At 41.1% G+C, this 22,023-nt stretch overlaps 1 protein-coding gene and 1 non-coding gene across 2 annotated transcripts in view; both read right to left on the bottom strand.

Moving 5' to 3' along the window:
- LOC134752187 (U5 small nuclear ribonucleoprotein 200 kDa helicase) overlaps nucleotides 1–22,023 on the bottom strand; it is a 50,556-nt gene that overhangs the window by 1,711 nt on the left and 26,822 nt on the right. Inside the window, exons 23-41 of the mRNA XM_063687799.1 lie at nucleotides 21,705–21,882; nucleotides 19,240–19,346; nucleotides 18,529–18,753; nucleotides 17,811–17,924; nucleotides 17,251–17,318; nucleotides 16,242–16,422; nucleotides 14,535–14,750; nucleotides 13,391–13,491; nucleotides 11,528–11,658; nucleotides 10,647–10,786; nucleotides 8,680–8,916; nucleotides 6,994–7,175; nucleotides 6,477–6,648; nucleotides 6,139–6,299; nucleotides 5,423–5,574; nucleotides 4,390–4,522; nucleotides 2,253–2,397; nucleotides 1,392–1,568; nucleotides 569–703 (exon numbers count right to left, since the gene is read on the bottom strand). Coding sequence (XP_063543869.1) covers nucleotides 569–703; nucleotides 1,392–1,568; nucleotides 2,253–2,397; nucleotides 4,390–4,522; nucleotides 5,423–5,574; nucleotides 6,139–6,299; nucleotides 6,477–6,648; nucleotides 6,994–7,175; nucleotides 8,680–8,916; nucleotides 10,647–10,786; nucleotides 11,528–11,658; nucleotides 13,391–13,491; nucleotides 14,535–14,750; nucleotides 16,242–16,422; nucleotides 17,251–17,318; nucleotides 17,811–17,924; nucleotides 18,529–18,753; nucleotides 19,240–19,346; nucleotides 21,705–21,882 — 2,955 coding nt within the window. The remainder of the gene's footprint in view (nucleotides 1–568; nucleotides 704–1,391; nucleotides 1,569–2,252; nucleotides 2,398–4,389; nucleotides 4,523–5,422; nucleotides 5,575–6,138; nucleotides 6,300–6,476; nucleotides 6,649–6,993; nucleotides 7,176–8,679; nucleotides 8,917–10,646; nucleotides 10,787–11,527; nucleotides 11,659–13,390; nucleotides 13,492–14,534; nucleotides 14,751–16,241; nucleotides 16,423–17,250; nucleotides 17,319–17,810; nucleotides 17,925–18,528; nucleotides 18,754–19,239; nucleotides 19,347–21,704; nucleotides 21,883–22,023) is intronic.
- Nucleotides 6,754–6,826, bottom strand: Trnaa-agc (transfer RNA alanine (anticodon AGC)). The gene has a single exon. It is a non-coding gene; the product is annotated as a tRNA-Ala (tRNA).

Raw genomic sequence — 22,023 nt, 5'->3', positions numbered from 1 at the left:
ATGCAGATGTGGATTTTTAAAGGCTCACATCCGCGGATGCGGATGTCGAGATTAGGCACATAAAAAACGTCAAATATTACACTAGTAATTTCTGTAAAAAAAATTGATACTTAGTATTTGAACAAGAATATAGATGCCCCACAATCGCATTACTATATTAAAATCCAAATAAAACAAACTTTTCACTTCTTGTCGCTGTCCGTCATGGGCTAAAGTGCTCGATCGATAAATTACAAAACACGAAACGAGATTCCTATTGGCTAATGACGAAATTACCTAGCACTTACGCCGCCGCTAAGACGTTCCTGTAGCTACCTGTTTCACATCCGCATCAAGCTAATATATAATAATCTAAGCTATACTTTTAATTAATATCATCGGCTTGGGATCACTCATTTAACTTTAATTTCAATTAATTTAATGTAGAGTTTATTATTAATTTCAAGCTTATGTTCAACACAATAATTTATTGTTATGAATAATAAAGAATAAAGCTCCGCATCGATTGTATGCGGATGCGGATGTTGAAAATAATGCGGAAGTTCCGCGGTTGCGGATGCGGATGTACCTCGTAGACGAGCTCCACGTTGGGGTAGCGGTTACAGAAGCGAGCCACATCCGCCATCTCGGCGGGGGACAGTTGCAGCAGCTTGGCGCGCGCCGCGTCCTCCAGCTCCATCACGTCGAACACTGTTTCTACACCCTGTGTACAAATTTGTACATTAGCATACAAGTGTGCTAGTGCTACGTTGGTCATCAGTCATCACACTCGAGGCAATATTGTGCGCGCTAGCTAAAACCGAGCGCACAATGAGAAAGCCGATGTGTGTAATGACCAACACACGTGTTACACATGTTTTTCAACACACTTGCGAGGAAAAAAAGAATAAGTCCCAGCTACTCTAAGAACAAATTAAAATACTTTCTTATGAAAATATTTTAATTTGTGTTTTTACAAGTAGTCACACTACTATTTAAAGTATTTAAACTATAGGCAGGTCTTTGCCCAGCAGTGGGACACAGTGGGCTCTGAATAAATAAATAAACTATAAACGCAATAAATATCATATACAAAGGAAAAAATGACCAAGGCCTCCTGTGCCCGGGGCTGGAATCGAACCAGTGTCCTCCGTTTACGCGACAGATGCCTCAACCGCTCGTTTTTCGTTTAGTCCCAGCTACTTTTTTTCTTACACGTACAGGCTGATTCACTGCAACTTTCATTGCAAGTGACACCTGTATACAGTCAGAGCCACCATTTTATTGGTTAATGTGATATCCACATAGATATTTTCATTCACTCATTCATTCCATTCGTTCGAGTTATTGTGAATGGACCTATAAAGGTATATATATATATATATATCTTTGGTAGCATGTAATATACACACCTTGTCAGTGCACCGCTGCACCACCTCGGGGCTGAAGTGCGGCAGCTGGCGCAGGTACGAGTCCTTGGCCCACATCGCCTGCGTCACCATCTGGGCCAGCTCCATGGCCGCCACGGCTGGGGAGAGCCAGCCGCTGGACGAGACCACGTCCACGCACGCTTGGATCAGTCGGATCGCCTGAAATATATTACTTCATTCATATATTTATTTCGAGAAAATTTACCTTTAGAACAAAAACGTCACTCACACGCCAAGGTCATGGGCAAAAGCGCGCTAATGTAAACCTTACTTGAAAGTGTGAAGGTTACTATGACAGCGTACGCTATAACACTTATAATAATATAGATGCCCCTATCTCTTTTGGACGTACCTAGTTTAAGGACATACCCGGGTCCAAACGACCGGACGGAACGAAAAGACGGCACGTAAATAAATGTATGGAGGAACCTGGTCTTCAGCAGAAGGACATTATGTCACGATCCTCAGTGTCGAGGGACCGACTGAAGAAGGAGAAGAAATAAATATATTCTATTATCCATACTAATATTATAAATGCGAAAGTCTGTCTGTCTGTCTGTGTGTTCCCTCTTCACGCTTAAATCGCTGAATCGATTTAGATGAAATTTGGCATAGAGATAGGTTGAGTCCCTGAGAAGGACATAGGATAGTTTTTATCCCGAAAATCATCATCATCATGGGGTGGAATTGAGATAATTAATGAAGTGCCTGCTAATTTGTGTGCATAATAATAATAATATGCTCAAGTTGTAATTATTGCTATGAAATTTTTTCCAGGCGCTATACTGCTGTTAATAAGTCCACGCAGATGAAGTCGCGGGCAAAAGCTAGTATTCTATATACCTTTGTGAGCACTAGTTGCGTGTCCTGTTGTAACTCCTGCGGTAGTTGAGTGCGGGAGAGATGAGCTTGAAGTAATACGTGCGCTTTCACGTGCGGGTCGTTGTACTTGACGGTGCCTGAGGTGGAAGTCGGCTTGTGTGGGACTCTGCACAATACAATAACATGTCATGAATGTTAATTAATATTAGGGGAGATTTTGTCGACCAAACTGGAATCATTAAAAATATATACAAACATTTCCTTTTTACAAGCTTTTAACTATTTGCATTGTATGTACCTAAGCTGAAAATTGTTGAGCATTAGATTTTTTGTTTGCCGCTACATCTATTCAGACGATACAGACGACCGGTCTGGCCTAGTGGGTAGTGACCCTGCCTGTGAAGCCGATGGTCCTGGGTTCGAATCCCGGTAAGGGCATTTATTTGTGTGATGAGCACAGATATTTGTTCCTGAGTCTTGGGTGTTTTCTATGTATTTATGTATTTGTATATTATATATATCGTTGTCTGAGTACCCACAACACAAGCCTTCTTGAGCTTACTGTAGGACTTAGTCAATCTGTGTAAGAATGTCCCATAATATTTATTTATTTATTATTGTCGAGTAGCATTACTGAGAGTTCCGCTACTAGACGCTAGATGTCGACTACGAAATAAGGCGCGTTGTGGTAAGAAAACTGATGTATGGAGTTACCACTCTTTCTTCACTTATATTTCTCTATGCTATGTATGTTTGTCGGGGTCAAATCTTTCAAGTTAAATTTGACCGACTTCGCGGTTTCCGATGAAGCTGGAAATTTGCATACATATGTTAGTCGGGTGACAATGCAATATTATGGTACCATGGAGCTGATCTGATGATGGAGACAGGAGGTGGCCATAGGAACGTGATAAAACAACGCAACGTAATTGTGATTGGAATTTTTTTGAATTGTTTCGATGAGTAGTTGTCTGTGGAAAGAAATGTACAGTCAGCGATAAAAGCTTGTACCAAAAAAAAATAATTTTTGGCAAAAACTTATTATGATATAGGAGGCAAACAAGCAGACGAATCGCTTGATGGTAACACCAGCAGCGCCAGAGGGGTTGCGAATGCGTTGGCGGCCTTTAAGATGGGAATACGCTCTTCACTTAAAGGTTTGTAGTATAATACATACATACATACATACATATAATCACGCCTATTTCCCGGAGGGGTAGGCAGAGACCACGGATTTCCACTTGCTACGATCCTGACATACCTCTTTCGCTTCCTTCACTTTCATAACATTCCTCATACACGCTCGCCGGTTTAGGGTGCTCTTGACCTGGCCTTTCTTCAGGATTTCCCCGATCTGATCAGAGAAAGTCCGCCGAGGTCTGCCCCTTCCAACTCCCGTTTCTACCTTTCCCATATATACTCTCTTTGTTAGCCTTCTTTCACTCATTCTTTCCACGTGTCCAAACCATCTCAACATACCTTTCTCAATTTTTGTCACTACATCTTCGCTCAGTCCACACTTTTCCCTTATCACACTGTTCCTAATTCTATCTTGTAATCTCACACCACACACACTTCTCAACGCTCTCATTTCCACTGCATTCACTTGGCTCTGATGCCTCTTCTGCCATACCCAACTTTCGCTACCATACATAAGTGTAGGCACCAGCACCCCTCTATGCACAGCCAAACGTGCCTTTTGCGACACCTTCTGGCTGCTCATAAAAGCGTTAAGTGCCCCATTCACGCGATTTCCAGCACTCACTCTCCTTTCAATATCTTTATCATGCTTACCGTCCCTAGTGAATAATGTTCCCAGATACACAAACTCTTTCACTTGTTCTACTCTTTCTTGACCAATCAAAATTCCACAGTTTGTCATATATTCCTCCTTTTCAAATACCATAACTTTCGTCTTACTTACATTTATTTTCATTCCTTTCCTTTCAAAAGATCTATGCATTCTAGTTACCATCTCCTGCAACTCTTCACCCGATGACGCTAGCAATACCAGGTCATCAGCGTAAAGAAGACATTTGACGGGTAGCCCACTCATTCTCAGCCCACATTTATTCTGTAGTATAACTGTTAGATAAGAAGGGAAATGCTTTCATCAATAATTATATTGCATATGGGATTTGGTGTAGAGTAAACTCACTTGTTAGCCAGTGCCTTGATGATGTTCTCCTCCCTGTGCCTAATGCAGAGCTCCGTGTACTCCGCGGCTGACGAGATGATCTCCAGCAGACCTCGGATCTTAGTCTTGCTAGTCAGGGACAAGCTGAACAGCTCTGTTAGATCAAATATAACATTCAATATTATTATCAGAAACACGGAACTGCGCTCCAGAACTCGAGTTGTAGATGTAGCTTAAGTGGGACTGGGCGGGACATGTCTGCCGCATGCACCCTGAAAGGTGTGCCAAAATGGAGTGGGACCCACGGAACACCATCGATGGTGCAGGCCGGGGTTCGGGCAGACCGAAAAGGAGATGGTAAAAGTAAGGCAAAAGGAGATTTAATAAGTAGAATTAAAAAGAAAGAGGAAGAAAAGACAGCCATTGGCACGCTGGTCGGACGACATAATTAAAATAGCTGGGGCCAACTGGATATGGGAGTACCAAGACCGAAAAAAATTGAAGAATCCGGAAGAGGCCTATACCTCTTAGGAGGGTTCGGGAGTAATTTTTCAATGTTATAGAGAAATTAGGTTTAAATTTTAGATTAAGTTTTATTACCCAGAAATAAAAGGCATTTTTATTTTATTTATTTATTTTAAAAGAAAGTAAATGTTTTCCGGCCAATTAATTTCTATGTAAATATAGTTTTAAAAAGTATATGTAATAGGGCCACCTCTTTGTTTCATATTTGTCTATTGCAAAACTTATCTAGTGACCTATGTAGTGGTATGAAGGGATCATACCCAGGTTGAGCGGTTGCAGGTCCATGTCTTCCTCGATGGCGATACAGTTGGACTGCTCCAGATCTGTCAGGGTCGTCTCCACCAGCTCCGAGAGGTGGTCTGACAAATGTGACTCACCGATGGTGGTATAGTTGACGTAGTAGTAGGAAGCAATCATGCCCAGGTTGAGCGGTTGCAGGTTCATCTCCTCAATGGCGATACATTTGGACTGCTCCAGATCTGTCAGGCTCGTCTTCACCAGCTCCGAGAGGAGGTCCAATGTGACTTACCGATGGTGGTATAGTTGATGTAGTAGTAGGAAGCGATCATGCCCAGGTTGAGTGGTTGCAGGTCCATGTCTTCCTCGATGGCGATACACTTAGACTGCTCCAGGTCGGTCAGGGTCGTCTCCACCAGCTCCGAGAGGTGGTCTGATAAATGTCTGTTGACAAAACACTCATTCAGGGCCACTTGCACCATTCACTAACCCTGGATTGACCGGTTAAACCTGGAGTTACTATGGTTATCAGTACAATTTGACACTGGGTTAACGGTTTAACCGGTTAACCCCGGGTTAGTGGGATGGTGCAAGTGGGCCTTATTGTGTAACCAAGGGTTTGAAATTCATATGCTCAGCCAAGGGTGACAACTAGAGATGATGGACTGAAAAAAATGATGATGGGTGCGCCATAAGCCTTCGGTAAGAAATGCATATACCTGGAAAAATTCGACCTATGCCGCCGTGACCCCGGTGGCCGAATGGCTCAGGCATCTGCCGCAGAGGACGCTGGTTCGATTCCAGCCTTGTGCACTGGAGACCTTTTTCACTTTTTCTTGGTATATGACATTTATTTCAGTTTGTAATTTATATAGTAGTGTTTCTACTTGAAATAAAACAAATTAAAATATTTTCTAAAAATAATTCATAAGTGCTTGTTGCTAGGTGAATAAAGTATATTTGAACTTTGTTCTAATACTTCTAATAGAGAGATGATGGGTTCCGTACCTGTGAGTAACACCCTGCAGGTTGTAATAATTTGGGTTCATGGTGAGCCGGCGGTAGAGGAAGGTCCAAGTGAGATAGTCCACGGCATCCTGCTTGTTTTCTATGGTTTTAGTCACGATCTCGGCGTTCATGTGGTCGTGCAGTCTGTGGTCCAGGTGACTCTGTAAATCATAGAATGATTAGTGAATTCTAGTTAATTTTTAGGGTTCCGTACCCAAAGAGTACCCTATTACTAGTCGCAAACCTCGTAACTTCTCCGAAGGAGAATGTGACAAAAGACTTTAAGGTTTTTTTTACTCGCGATGAGAAGTAAAAGACTATATTATAATAGTATATACCTCCAGCGGGAGACAGTCCAGTAGTAGCTTGGTGAAGAAGGTCTTGTGGTGCGCGCGGCACATGAGCACAGCCACGGAGTGGTCATCCTCTGAAGAAGGGCAGGCGCGGCCCAGCATGTGGAGGACGGTCGTGATCGGGTACTGCTCGTATGTATGGAGCTTGCCGTTGTAACTGACAATAAAAAATAAACATATTAGGAGTCAATTCAGCTTTTTAGAAATTTTACAAAATGGCGCAGCCATAAGGGTTCGCGAGGTAAGCTTATAAACAATTCACTATCTTGGGTGGGATTTGAACCCACGCCCACCGGATTGCTAGCCCGGTGCTCTTCCATCTGAGTTACCAAGACCTTACCCATTACAGCGAATGTTTCCACCATATATGAGCCTTAGGGAGGCCCTAGCGACATATTTACCATAAGATTGTTGTACTGTGTTTTTCCACTTAAATTGTTTCTCAGCTTAATAGCATCGTACGCAGACGTTTCTGGTTGATATTTATGTAGTCATTACTCACGTGTGTGTGTCGCACACTATCACAGTGTGTACATGGGCAGCGAAGGCCCACGCCAGCTCGGCGGCCACCACGCACAGCTGGACGGCGCCGCTGGACACCAGGAACTGCACCACGCGCCGGTCGTCCGGGTCGACGCCCTCGTGCAGGTAGGACACGCCGGCTCCGAGCGTCTCCTTTAACATCTACAATGGAAGGTTTCATATATTTTGTATTATAGGACATTATGAGGTCCAGAAAGACCTCTGTGTGACATCCAAGCGGCTAAATGGCGTCGGATCGCACAGGACAGGACCGACTGGCGAAATCTAGTGTTGGAGGCCAAGATCCACTTCGAGTCGCCGAGATAGGACATTATTATACAAATTGACCAAGCCCCGCAATGATAGGTTGGTATTCCAGCTCAATTTTTTTTTTTTTTTTTTTCAATTTATTTAGGTAAACAAACAATCACTACAAGGGAAACTTAAATATAGTAGTTTTAACACTATTTACAGTATGTGTGACCAACACCGTTCACCACTTAATAAATACAATAATTTTGATTATTCGGAGCTTATATACCACTGGAGCTTAAGGCTCCGGGAGACATTGATAAAAGAAAATATAAGTATTATTAATACATTATAAATTCATGAAGAAGATAAGAAAAAAAAAAAACCTTAACGCTAACCAGTTAACAGTGAAGTGCATGCAGTATTACGTTATATAAAAAAAATAGGTACTAACTTACGTTTTATATATGTATATAGATATTACATTTAGTTACTAAGGTCGAGCTTGTATGGCATCAGATCGGTTTGTGACGAGTTGGTATTACCACGTCACCATACTGCTGCATTTCGAGGTAGCTTCAAATATACAGCAACGAAATGCTGGAATAATATACCTCCACCCCTCAAAAACTTAAATACAATAAGTAGTTTTAAATTGCGGTTTAAACAATATCTTTTAGCAATACAAAACTCGCTACCTCTTGGTACTAAACCCACGCCGTCATATTTAAAATGATTATATCTATGCACCTTATGTCTTTATTTATTCTTATCTATATTAAGTATTTTTGCACTCATATCTATCTATCATAAGCTTATATACTTCCTTTAATACATATGTAATTATTAAATTCTGCTTACACACTATACCAGCAATTGTTCTGTCCAATTTCTAAAACATAGTTTACACTCATACATACATGTTAACATAATTCTAAGCCATTTAGTTTTCGACTAACAGCGAGTAAGGGATAATGTATCAAGGGTCTGCCTGAAAACCAGCGTTGTAGTAAATACACTGCAACATTATGCTGAGGCAAGCTCCTATTTAACACGCATGAATATTTCTCTCTGATGTGCAACTCAATTTCTTAGTTTTGTAAGTCTAAATTTAAGGTTTATCTGTAAAAAATGTACTACGCTATCTGTTAACTCTGCCATTTCATGTGATGTTGAATAAAAATGTTCTATTTTATTCTATTCTATTCTATTCTACTATCTCTAAGTACATCTATTACAAGCTTTCTGTATACACTAGTACTGCAGCCAAAAATATCCAGATGGTTAAAATGTGTGTTATAAGTATGGACGAGCCTGCGGCCCAATGCGTATTTGCGTGTCACATTTTGCTTAATGAGAGAATATAACCTTAGATACGCTCTAGAGTCCAGACTGGCGAATGTGTTCCACCTACCTTATCCTGTATTTTATCGAGATACTTCTGCATCTCGTCCTGATTGGCATGCAGGAACCTGGCAGGCCTCCCCTGCGCGGCGGCGAGCGCGAGCAGGTCGGCGGCCAGCAGGCGCGAGTCCCGGCGCGCCGGCACGAACACGGCGGCGGGCCGCGAGCCGGCGTGGCGCGCGATGGCGTTGTAGATGGGCTTCGTCATGGACGACAGCCGCGACGCGGCGTGCGGGATGTTGAAACCCTGGATACACGTGCAGTTCACATACCGTGAGGTTTCAAATTATACTAAATCTACTTTCCCCTCACTAGCTGGGAAAGCCGTCTATTATCCTTTAAAACGAGCGGGGAAAAACGCATTTTATCCACTAGTGGGGAAAGTAATTTGACCTTGGATGGAGCGTGTTTAAGTAGCTTGACAGATAACAAAACGTAAAACGCTCGTAATAATGGTTCGTTCGATATTAATTATCATTAAATAAATGGTTTGAGAATCTAATAAAAAATACAAAATTTAGCTTTATTTAATAATTTTAAGTCATAAACCTTAAAATTCCATAAGAAACGTTAGATTTTTTATAATGATGTTAAATATAATTCTGAACGCACAAGTTGAGTCGATGCAATTTCAAAACGCATCGTTGACATTTCATACGTCAGAACAGAAATGTCAACATTGTCAACAAAATTTTTACTGTTCTTCTCACCGACTCACGTAAAAATCAGAATTTCTAATGTTTTCTGTTATAATTTCGTAAAAAAATTAGTGATTCCAGTGATGAATATGATCTAACGCCAGTGGATGTTGCACTTTCCTCGCTATAGTGAGGGGAAAAGTTTTGTGTTACACACGGGTGCAAATGTATTTTACTTCTCGTGTGTTGAAATACTCGCTACGCTCATGTTTCAATTCCACACTTGCGGGTAAAATACAACTTTGCACCCTTGTATAACAAATAACTATTCCTCTTCTTCCTCGCGTTATCCCGGCATTTTGCCACGGCTCATGGGAGCCTGGGGTCCGCTTGACAACTAATCCCAAGAGTTGACGTAAGCACCAGTTTTTACGAAAGCGACTGCCGTCTGACCTTGCAACCCGGAAGGGAAACTAGGCCTTATCGGGATTAGTCACCGAAAAGCAACTGAAATTCAAAATGGCGGCCATTTTTTACAACTGACTACGAGTTCATATTAAGCCTTCGTATGCGCCTGTCAAAAAATTGCTACTGAATTAATAACTGATATTAGAAATTATAGTCCAAATTGTCTGGGACGGATACGGGACAAGGCATAAGAAAGGTTAAGGTACCTTTCGGATCCTCAAAATCAATTTACATCATGATTAAAACAAATTTTCCGTCGGATGTATCGTTTACTGCCGTCTGACTTTGCAACCCGGAGGGGAAACTAGGCCTTATTGGGATTAGTCACCGAAAAGCAACTGCATACAAAATCTAATTACTTCCCAAAAATTGCTACGCCCAGTTCTACGTGGAATGTGGTAGACGCTGGCCCGAATGGAATGAATAAGTGAATAGAAATATCCATGTGTGTAACAGATAAACTAATAAAATGTGACTCTGGCTGTATACCGATACATGTCCGTCACACAATGACAGATACAACTCGTTTCACTCATTCCATTCATGAATCGACGTGTACGCATCATTTGAAATGCATAACGAAATCTAGACCCTGAAATTTGTTTGACTTGTCATACGCAACGCAAATTTGGAAAGTATGTTTCTAAGTATACGATTTTCAGGGTCTTTACTCTTAAAGTCGCGTGCGTCCGCTAGAGGGAGCGACAGAGCCACTATGACCTGTAACTGACCTGTATGTGTAGCTCTAGTGGTAACGGTCTGACACTGGGATGGAAGTTGAAGGTGGCGTTGGAGTTACATCCGAGCCACTGCGCCACGTCGCGCGCGTCCGCTAGAGGGAGCGACAGAGCCACTATGACCTGTAACTGACCTGTATGTGTAGCTCTAGTGGTAACGGTCTGACACTGGGATGGAAGTTGAAGGTGGCGTTGGAGTTACATCCGAGCCACTGCGCCACGTCGCGCGCGTCCGCTAGAGGGAGCGACAGAGCCACTATGCGGATCTGACGACCTGTAACCGACAAATGCGTTAAAATCTCCATGACATAACATACATGTCAGAGACCTACTGTTGTGTCGTTTGAGAACGTCCTCAGTTTTGTATGTGAAATATTCTCGAGAGCGTACAAGCAGCTTACATATATGACAATAATGTTGGTATTCCATCTGTCCACCCTAGTAGGATTTTGGTCCAGTGTGTATTTGCGTCTCACATTTTGCTTAATGAGAGAGTGAGACGCAATGCACATTGGCAATGGCACTACCAGCAAGGTTTGGTAGATCAGACACTGCATTTTCGGATTTTTAACATGATCATACTAAAAATAAAGAAATTCAAAATGGCGGCCATTTTCAACTGACTACGAATTCGTATTAAGCCTTCGTATGCGCCTGTCAAAAAATTGCTACTGAATTAATAACTGAAATTAGAAATTATAGTCCAAATTGTCTGGGACGGATACGGGTCAAGGCATAAGAAAGGTTGAGGTACCTTTCGAATCCTCAAAATCAATTTACATCATGATTAAAACAAATTTTCCGTCGGATGTATCGTTTACGATCTACAAGCTGAAAAACTGAAAAAGAGCAAAAATTATGCACCCTGGGATTGCGCATGCGCAAACTCGGATTACACGCATTTAGGGCCAACTAAGAAGGTATTAAAACTATTTCCAGCTTGCTGGGAATTTATTCTTCGAAAAAATCTAATTTAATTGGCCTGTAAGCCAAACTAACGCAATAGTTGACTTACCGATCTGCGAGGATATGTACCGCATCCGGGAGCACACCACCTCCAACACCGGGCCTTCGTCCCCTCCGAGCAGTTGCAGGGCATCCACAATGAATAGGGACACGGATTGCACACTCTTTCGCACTTTCCATCTAACAACGAAAAAAGGTGCATTAGTTTTGGATCGCAGATTGTATTTGGAGGGCAACCCGAACCCGTCCGAAATCGGTAAGCTGATGAACATCTATGATACTTATAAGACCTATGTACACACACAGCTTTGACAATAAAGAAATCTTATCTTATCTTATCTTAAGGGCTTCAGGCGGGGAAAGCCGGTCAGGAGAGAGGGTCAAGCCGAAGCTCACTAAATCTCACGTTGGGGAGAGGGGGGTGTTTTGGCAAATACCACGTAATTTTTTTTGGGCAAAAATAGTGTAAAAGTTTAAGAGCATCAGATTAATTTAAGGGGATCCCATGCCCCAATGACCTTCGATTCGAATCCCTTAGTTTTCTAATGTTTTTTGTAGCTTATCATATTAACAGCAACAGCTTTAAGCAATATAGTATCCCATATTTACTTCAAAGTTCATTGTTTTCGAAATATTTGGCATCAAAGTTGAACAATTTTAGGCCAAAAAACTGGTTTTCTGGCCATAACATTTGTGTTAATTAGTTTAAAATTAAAACCTTAGACAAATTTTTAGAGACGTCTAAGACGAACCCAAATATGTAGATTTCGTATAAGTAAGATCTTTCACAGCAATCGAGATACGAAAAAAGTGTTTTTTTAGACAATGTTTAAAACAATCATAAATAAATAAGTATTAATTTTTTTCACAATCCGGTAGACAAAAATGGAGATAAAAGATTGAAGAACCGATAGCCGCTTGTCTTATAATTCTATATGTAGTGCAAAAGTAGGAGATACGATTCAAAACTTGTCAAAAATCGATGAAAACCTCAGGGCTTGTAAACAAATCTCACGACACCAGGGGTGGGTGGTCAAAGAAATTTTGATGCAGCAGTTTGATGAGTATCAGTTATTTTCCAAAATAATGTACCTAAGGCATTTTTGGCATAAAATTGATTTACACTTAGGGCCACTTGCACCATTAACTAACCCGGGGTTAACCGGTTAAACCTGGAGTTACCATGTTTACCAGTACAATTTAACACTGGGTTAACGGTTTAACCGCTTAACCCCGGGTTAGTGAGATGGTGCAAGTGGCCCTTAGGGGGTTTATTAGATTTTATATTTAATATTCATACTTATATAAGTCCAAATTGAAGGTTTGCCATCGAGCATAGCTGACGTAGGGGAGAAGACCGCTAGGCTGAAGTGGGACTGGGCAGGTCCCGTCTGCCGAATGCAATCGGATAGGTGGGCTAGTATAGCCACCAAGTGGATGCCGCAAAATAAGCGCGGACGTGGCAGACCCAGACGGAGATGGCGGGACGACTTAGACACCTTCACTAATAACTGGCCGGAAAAAGCTCAACAACAGGAGTCATGGAAATCAAGGAGCGGCGGGACACTATAACAGGCTATAAAAATATATATATAAGGTGTAATCAAGGGCCTGACACTCTTTAATAGAGAAATATAGTCTTATTGCGATTCCTATAAGAGGAAAGAGAAAATAGTGCCATGCTTTGTCCTTATCACCGACCGGGTTTTTTTAAATGGTCGGGTTATGGCAGCATAGGTAGGAGGCGATGGCGAAATACCGAAATTTATTAGAGTGAAAGAGAAAAAGGATTATGCTGCCATACATTAACCTGTCAATACATGAATATGTCTATCTCTTACCCCTGGTCGCTTGGTTTCATGTCTATAACTACTATACCTATACTATGTCTATGGGTGTAATAGTGACTAACCTGCGCGATAGCACGTCCCATTTCTCAGCGGTTGTTATGATGATCTGTCCCCTGTTTAACAGCTTGTGGTCGGTCGCTGTCTCGCCAGTTAGTTGCACCACCTGTTAAAAAAGCATAGTATAAGCATAGACCTTGCATTACATAGATGTGCTATACGCGTGCGCCACTGAGGGACATAACATACCGTCGCTATACTTACTTATCTGCAACACTCATGACAAAAACACCCGTATTCCGAATGAAAGAAGCGACATTTCCATGCTTGCCATTAGTTACATGCTTTTGAGAAACGGGCCCCTGGGCTAGTTATAGTGTAATTACGGCTACCATATTTTCGTTGCTTAGGTAAGACACGAACAATCATTTTTGATGTTTTTTCGGGTGTACAGTACACGACAAGATTTCTACCGGTATTAAAAGTAACCTTTTCTCGAAGCGCTTTCTTGTATTATTTTAGGGTTTAATTGCCAAAATAGCAGATACAAAATCTTTATACTTATTTATTTATTTGGCCGATAAACTGGCGTAGTGTAGTATGTATGTATTTCTCGATAAATGTTTCGCAATCGCAATATCCTTGTTTTCCACGGCTTCTAAGCAATAGCGACGTTACATGCTGACGTCACGACGTAATGCTTATTTGTTAGAAGCGTTTCGTCAGTAAAGTGCGGGTGCAAGACTTTGAAAATCATTTGTGACTTTTGTATTGCTTTAAGACAATGGGTCCCATACAGACATTTGATCCTCAAAACAAACCTGATCGACTGATACCATTAGTTAGTTAGTATTGCTGGGCATTTTCCGCAACTCGACATCCAATGTGCCTATTTTGCGTGACACGAGGTAGCGCTACTCTAACCACCCCAGCTCCTCCACGAAGCCTAGCAAAGTCTTCAGGTTGCTAGTTGCCTTCTTTAGTGTGCATGGATTCCCTAGGTATTTGCTCCTATATACTTCTACCTGTTTACAGTCTAGGAGAATATGTTTTGTTGTTTCTTCTTCTGCCATGCACGCTCTGCACGTGGGGCTGTCCGTTATACCCATATTATGTAGGTGTTTGTTTAGTGTGTTATGTCCTGTTATTAATGACTGATACCATGAATAAAATATTGTGGAATACCCTATTGTGTGTTGTGTGACTGACCTTTAGGTTGAATCCGTCGGGGGTGGCGAACTTATGGTACCAATCAGAGAAGACAATGTCAGCCAGCGCGTCCTTGGGCAGCAGATACACGACTCTGCCCGCGGCGTTGCTCGACAGCAGCCGCAGTAAAGCCAGCTCCGCGATCACGGACTTGCCGGAGCCGGACGGCGCTCCGACGAACACGTTGTCGTCCGTGTTGTAGACCGCGTTGAACACCTGGACAGTAATAGTACATTATTGTCGAGGTTCGGAAGTAGCTACTTGCTGGCTGAGGATTCGTTTTAAACGGACGACCTTGGGAGTCCGTTTAATTGAATCCGAAGCCTGCAAGTAGCCTTCCAGCCGAGTCATATATAGTGATTTTCTCAAAAATGGCGCAATAATTGCAAATATAATAGAAATATTTTACAGAAGCAACATTCTTATGTATATATTGTCACAGAAAAACAAAAAAGTAATAAGATTTGCTTTGCCGCCATTTTATTTTTTTAATTAAAAATGGAAGTGTATTTTTCTGTTGAAAATAAGCGAACCTATTTGGGACACCTAAATAGTCGCGGTACCAAGATTATAATAATAAGTACTGATCATCTGTTTGGCTGTTTAATGGACCTATGCCTTCATTTGATATGGCCACTTCAACTTTTAAAAAGTTTGGAACTCGACAAATAATGGAATTTGTATGCAACATTGCAGTCCCGAAATCGAGACTGCAATGTTTTTAACTAAGTTACAACACACGAAATGGAATTTGATTTAAAAAATCACTGGAAATCAAAGTGACATTTCCGAATACGCTTGTGTTAGTTGTTACGAGATGGGTACGATTTGGGCGCAGTCTTAAATAAAACCGGCCAAGTGCGAATCGGAATTTGTTGTTATAGCGGCAACAGAAATAGATCATCTGTGAAAATTTCAACTGTCTAGCTATCACGGTTCATGAGATACAGCCTGGTGACAGACAGACGGACAGACGAACAGACAGACAGCAGAGTCTTAGTAATAGGGTCCCGTTTTTACCCTTTGGGTACGGAACCCTAAAAATCACTAGAAATTCAAGTGACATCTCCGAAATACACTTGTGTTAGTTGTTACGAGATGGGTACGATTTGGGCGGAGTTTTAAAAATATCACGTTACTATGTATGTGTATCTATATATATATTATTTTAATATGTATGGTATATTGTTTAGTGTTTTTTCTGCTACTACGTACGTTTGTATGGAGAAACGAGCTTGCTGGGGACTCTTAACATGAAATAAAATGCTATTACATATATCATAGAGTAACTTATACTAGAGCGGTACTGTCATAGTAAATTTTGTAACCCCAGTAAATTCACTGCCATCTGTCGACACACTTTAAAACTAAAAATAAATATTTATAAAAATACGATAAAATGTATTTAAATATGGATAAATGATTTTTTTATTTGCATTAATTATTTTTATATGATTTTGACCCATATTCTTTCACTGGTATGCGTTAAAATTATAAATAACAAACGAAACAGTCAACGCCCTCTATACGAGTGTAGGCCAAAACTAGTTGCGCCATCTGATCGAAAATCAAATTTTCGTGATTTTCGAGGCACGTTTTTTCCTTAGACTGTATCCATCTATTACGGAGTTATATCTATCTTTGCATATATTTAATGTAATACTATTAATACAAAAGAAATACATATTACATATAAATAATGCATACCTGTGTTTGTACTGGGTTGAACTGTTTGAACGTCTCTTTATATAATTCCTCAAATTTAGGGTTCCGTAGAGCAGAGACAGGCAACGGTTGAAGATCCAACAGCTCGGTAGGTGGCATATTCTTCTCGGGCAAGATTAGATGTTGAAAGGAGACGGGTAGCTGTGTCTCTGCTGCTATCCATCTGGTAACAAGAAAAAATAAACTTTACTCGTAAGCTGCACAAGATTTTCAGTTACAAGTTTTGATATGCAAGTTTGGTACAAGCTTTTATAGCTGACTGTACTTTCCTTTCCACAGGCAACTAATACTCATCGAGACAATTCTAACAACCCCAAGCACAATTAGTTTACGTTGTTTTATGACAGAGTTCCCATGGCCATCTCCTGCATGTCCCATCATCAGATCAGCTCCATATCATCTTAATATTGCATTGTCATCCGATTTACATACATTTGCAAAATTTCAGCTCAATCATTTTTTTGTAGGGCGAGACTTGACAAATCTGTTTAAAAAAAAATATGACAAAAAAAAAAACATAAGAAAACTACTAAAGAACTAAAATATCATGACACTAAATCATCGACAATAAAAAAACCTTCATGATCTGCGACACAGGAACTTAGTATCGAAAAAAAACCGGCCAAGTGCGAGTCGGGCTCGCGCACGAAGGGTTCCGTACCATCACGGAAAAAAACGGTAAAAAAATCACGTTTGTTGTATGGGAGCCCCATTTAAATATTTATATTATTCTGTTTTTAGTATCTGTTGTTATAGCGGCAACAGAAATACATCATCTGTGAAAATTTCAACTGTCTTGCTATCACGGTTCATGAGATACAGCCTGGTGACAGACAGACGGACAGCGGAGTCTTAGTAATAGGGTCCCGTTTTTACCCTTTGGGTACGGAACCCTAAAAACGGTACCTATTACGAAGACTCCTCTGTCCGTCTGCCCGTCTGTCTGTCACCAGGCTGCATCTCATGAACCGTGATAGCTAGACCCTCTTACCTGTCAGAAACGACCCTGAGGAAGTATTGCGGCGGCAGAGGCTCGAACACAGGCACGAACAGTTTTACCTAAAACAAGTCAAAAAAACACATCACTTTAAAATATTACATATAATCATACAGCTACACTGCTTATATGATTTTTTTTGAATACCTATGTCCCGGTATAGATTTATACCTAAAAACACTAATAATATTATTCTAATACTGGGGCCCATTTCTCGAACGGTATTAGTGTAATAATATTAGTGTGTTGCCATGGTAACCTATACGAATTTACAGGTACCAATTTCTCGCACGGTTGTAGACTAATAATAATAATAATAACTTAAGAAGAAAGATAAATAAAGAGATAATAATAAAAGACGTTTATTCAAGAAATTGTAACATAGGTACATAATAAAAGTACACGATAATGCTTACAAACTAATTGAATAATATTAGTCCACGAACTGTTGAATTGTATGGGTTACCATGGCAACACACTAATATTATTACACTAATACCGTTCGAGAAATGGGCCTCTGGCATAAGCGCTAATCTAAATAGAACATTAGTTACCGTATGTTCGTCCTTGCAGTACTTCTCCTTGAGCAGCAGGAACTCGTGGTGCAGCACCACCTCCGAGTCCACATCCTCCACCAGGATCCAGAACGCCTCCGATTGACCGTGGATCTGTAAACATAATACACCACAAGTGGAGGTCAATAAGAGACCATTACTTTTATTACTCGGACGTTTTTTAAAATAAATATTGAAAACCTGATTCTTACAGATCCTGGTGCTTTTGGGTTCTTTCAACTCAGAATAACTAGCATATTCAATCCTGATAATAAAAAAAAATGTCCCAATTTTTTTTATGAAAATTGTACATTCCACTACGTCACGCACATAAAAGCGAAAAAAAATTTACACTAAAACGTGACCTAATGGAACGAACATTTTGGGACATATCTTTTTAGGGTTCCGTACCCAGAGGGTAAAAACGGGACATTATTACTAAGACTCCACTGTCCGTCTGTCTGTCACCAGGTTGTATCTCATGAACCGCGATAGCTAGACAGTTGAGATTTTTAAAGATGATGTATTTCTGTTGCCGCTATAACAACAAATACTTCAAAGTACGGAACCCTCGGTGGGCGAGTCCGACTCGCACTTTTCCGGTTTTTTTTAATGGCAGGATGGAGAATGCTGTCGATTCTGAGTAGGATGAGCCCAAGTATGTCCAGATTTGAAAGAATCAGGTTTTCAATATTTATTTTAGAAAAAGCCGACTTACCTTTTCATCCCAATGGAAATCAGGCGTGATGGTGAGCTGCACTCGCAGCGTGCTTCTCGTGATCGGCTGTATGTGTGTAGAGAGCTCTAGTTTCGGGAACTGGTGGACGTATTTGTGTATCATTTTCCCGAGTTTCGGCGCTCGAACAAGCTCTCCTATCTCGTTGGGGCCGAGCTCGTACAGTTTTTCCCAAGGGAAATTCTTCTTTTCGAGTTTCTTTATCACCTGTGAGTGTAACAAACAGTTGTAAGTTATCTGCGAAGCGAAGATAAATCTTAGGCTGAGTTGCACCAACCATTTGACAGGCCAATCAACATCACTCAGCAGAGAACTATGAAAACTCTTATACAATAAAATTTAGCGAAAACCTCTATCGGCATATTGCAATTTCAACGTTATTTTATTTCATTTTATGTATTTCCAACGTCAACACATTTAGAATAGCAGGTTAGATTAAAATTAGTATGCTAAATGGACATTTGGGGTACATATATTATGCGAAACGTTGTAGTCAGACCAAGCTAACTCTGCAGCGATTTTGATAGCTCAGACTATGTAAGTGTCATTTTAAACGTCATAAGTTTAAATTAAACAAAACCATTTGAAGTCGCCTAAATAAAAAGAAGGTTAGGGAAGCTATGATGGTATGAGGTATAGTGAATATAGATTCGTAACAAAAATCAGCCAATAATATAATAAAAAAAGGGTTACCTCCTCAGGCATCTTTCGGAACTGTCGTAGCGGTGACATGGACTGCCACATGCGACGGTCCACCATCTTGCAGAGGGCCAGTGTCTTGTCGACCAGCTGGGCCCACCCTGTCAAATAATGTATGTAGTTTTATTATAAACTGTAATAGATATCATACACTAGAGAAAAAGTGACCAGTCCACCGGTGGCCGAGGCGGGAATCGAACCCGCGTCTTCAGCTTATGCGGCTAACGTGCTGACCACTAGAACACGGGTGGCCACGGCGGTACCCGTCTCAAATTCTCTGGTGTATGCTATCCTTGAAAGGCTAAGCGCCTTTGGCCAACGCATTTGCGCCTAGCGCCTAGATATATACTAGTGTGACTACTTAAAATACAATAAAACCGGCCAAGTGCGAGTCGGACTCGCGCACCGAGGGTTCCGTGCTTTTTAGTATTTGTTGATATAGCGGCAACAGAAATACATCATCTGTGAAAATTTCAACTGTCTAGCTATCACGGATCAAAAGATACAGCCTGGTGACAGACAGACAGACGGACAGCGGAGTCTTAGTAATAGGGTCCCGTTTTTACCCTCTGGGCACGGAACCTTAATTCAGACGACGCAGACGTTTCTGCTTGTTAAAAATTAATTTAGAATGGGTAGCACATCGTAACTGGTGAATTTCCAATATGACTTGGAACTCCGGTGGCCGTTTAAGAAGTGTAACGCTCTTACGGTAGATGTCGCTAGGGTCCCCTAGACCCATATAGTGGGAACATTTGCTGACTATGGATGAGGTCTTGGTGGCTCAGTTGGCAGAGCGCTGGAGTATCGATCCAGAGGCCGTTGAGTTCAAGTCTCACCCAGGGCAGTAATTTTTCCACTTTTAAATTTTTGTAGTTGTTATAAACTTATAAGCCCTTTCCATAATGGGCCATCTAACAAGAATGAAAGATAATATGACTTGGTACAAAAGTTCTTGTAAGAAACTGTGCTACTATTGTCGCCTGCCTGACGGGAATCTTCTCTTCTTCTTCTTCCTGCCCTTATCCCACGTTATGTGGGGTCGGCACAACATGTTTTTCTCTTCCATTCTCCTCTATCTTATCTTGTTGTTATTGCCTGACGGGAATAACAACAGCAAATATATCGAAATGGCGGCTCTTCTGAAGAAAATTGAAGATTAAAGTTCTAGAGAGGTCTTAAGATCAACCGTTCCAAGAAAAAAGTAATGGTTGTAGACAGGGCAAATATTCTCTCAGTTACCGAAGCACTCGGCGATTACCAAAAAGCGAGCTAGTCAGTATATCTTGGGTTGATAACCAGTGCCGGTGGTTGTACCGCCGAGATACGTCGCAGAGCTGTCATGGCTAAGAGTTCTAAGGCTAACCTCGACAAGATCTGGAAGAACAGAGGTATTCGACGTGCAAATAAAGTGCGCTTGCATGCTCTCGTCTTTTCAATATTCCAGTATGGTACCGAAACGTGGCGTCTCAAAAGTGTGAAGTGGCAAAGGTTGGTGTTTTTGAGATATGGTGTTAACGAAGACTGCTGCTTATACCTTGGACAGCTAGAAGAAGAAAAAACCCAAACTCTGAGAGCTCAATATCGCCACTCACCTCTTCACAACATGCCATGGGCGAGCCCTTAGATTCCTCGGACATATTATGCGGTTTTCAACGCATGATGTGGAGAAACACATGTATTTAGGCCGATGGCAAACGTGCTTGAGTTGGAGCATGTGTGAGAAGGTCGAACGCAATGAAGAGGTCGGCTTGCGGCAGTCTGCACCGTGCAGTCCACGCGGCTTATGACCGCGCGTAATGGAGACATATTACATGTGATCGCGTTCCTCAGCAATGAGAAAACGAGAAAGATGATACGTCTCAGTAAGCCTGGTGCTTGTACGACAAGAAAACCGTTAAAAGGAAGCCATAGCAGTCCACTGTGTCCAGCAAATTTAAAGGATTTTGGAGTTCTGTTTTGTTAAAATCCGTCATTTTTAATACGATAAACCATGGATATCATGAGAAAATGGAGAGTTACAGATCGGATCGTAGGTCATTGGTACCAGGTAACCCTTTAATCCAAGTTACCAGGGAAATCAAGTTATTATACCTATCCGATATTATTCATTTACAAATCCTATTTTACTCACAGCCTATTCTAAACTATACTTAGTTCACTGGAATCATCACTGATTGATCAAATTTTCAAGAAAAACAACAAATTCATGATTTTTCTTAAGAAACCTAAAAGTCATGGTCACGCCGATTTCACGCCGAAAATACGCCGCCGCCGCCAATTTTTTGGCAAACGCCGCCGCCGATCATTTTTTAATCGGCGCACACGTCTATCGTGTAATCACAATAAGTTTTTCTTTTAATTTAAGCTGTTTAATAAATCTCTCTTTGTAATTTACCATGTATGTTGTGGAAATGAATAAAGTGTTTATCTATCTATCTATCTATCTATGTACGTACCTCTGTGCAGCACTATCTCAAAGATGGCCCGCAGCAGGCGACTAGCTGACTGCGTGACGTACACCATGTCCGCCATTAGAGCAAACCCTTCTAGTTTCAACTGCGATATGTACGCTTGTAGCAGCACATTCACTTTGGCTGACGGTTCCTCTATACTTTCCTTTATTGGGATTGGTACCTGAGGACAAAAAAAAAATGTTGGTAATTTGGTAAATAGGGTATTTGACTGTACTTAAAGTAAATTATTTTTTAATACAGTTGCTCAAAAAGTGCTACTTTACGTAGCTGTTTAGCGTGCGGAAAGTTGGTTTTCGAGAAC

Source organism: Cydia strobilella, chromosome 24 (assembly GCF_947568885.1).
Source record: "Cydia strobilella chromosome 24, ilCydStro3.1, whole genome shotgun sequence".
Lineage (NCBI taxonomy): Eukaryota > Metazoa > Arthropoda > Insecta > Lepidoptera > Tortricidae > Cydia > Cydia strobilella.
The sequence above is the reverse complement of the archived record's forward strand: the minus strand, read 5'-3'. Positions and strand labels throughout refer to the sequence as shown.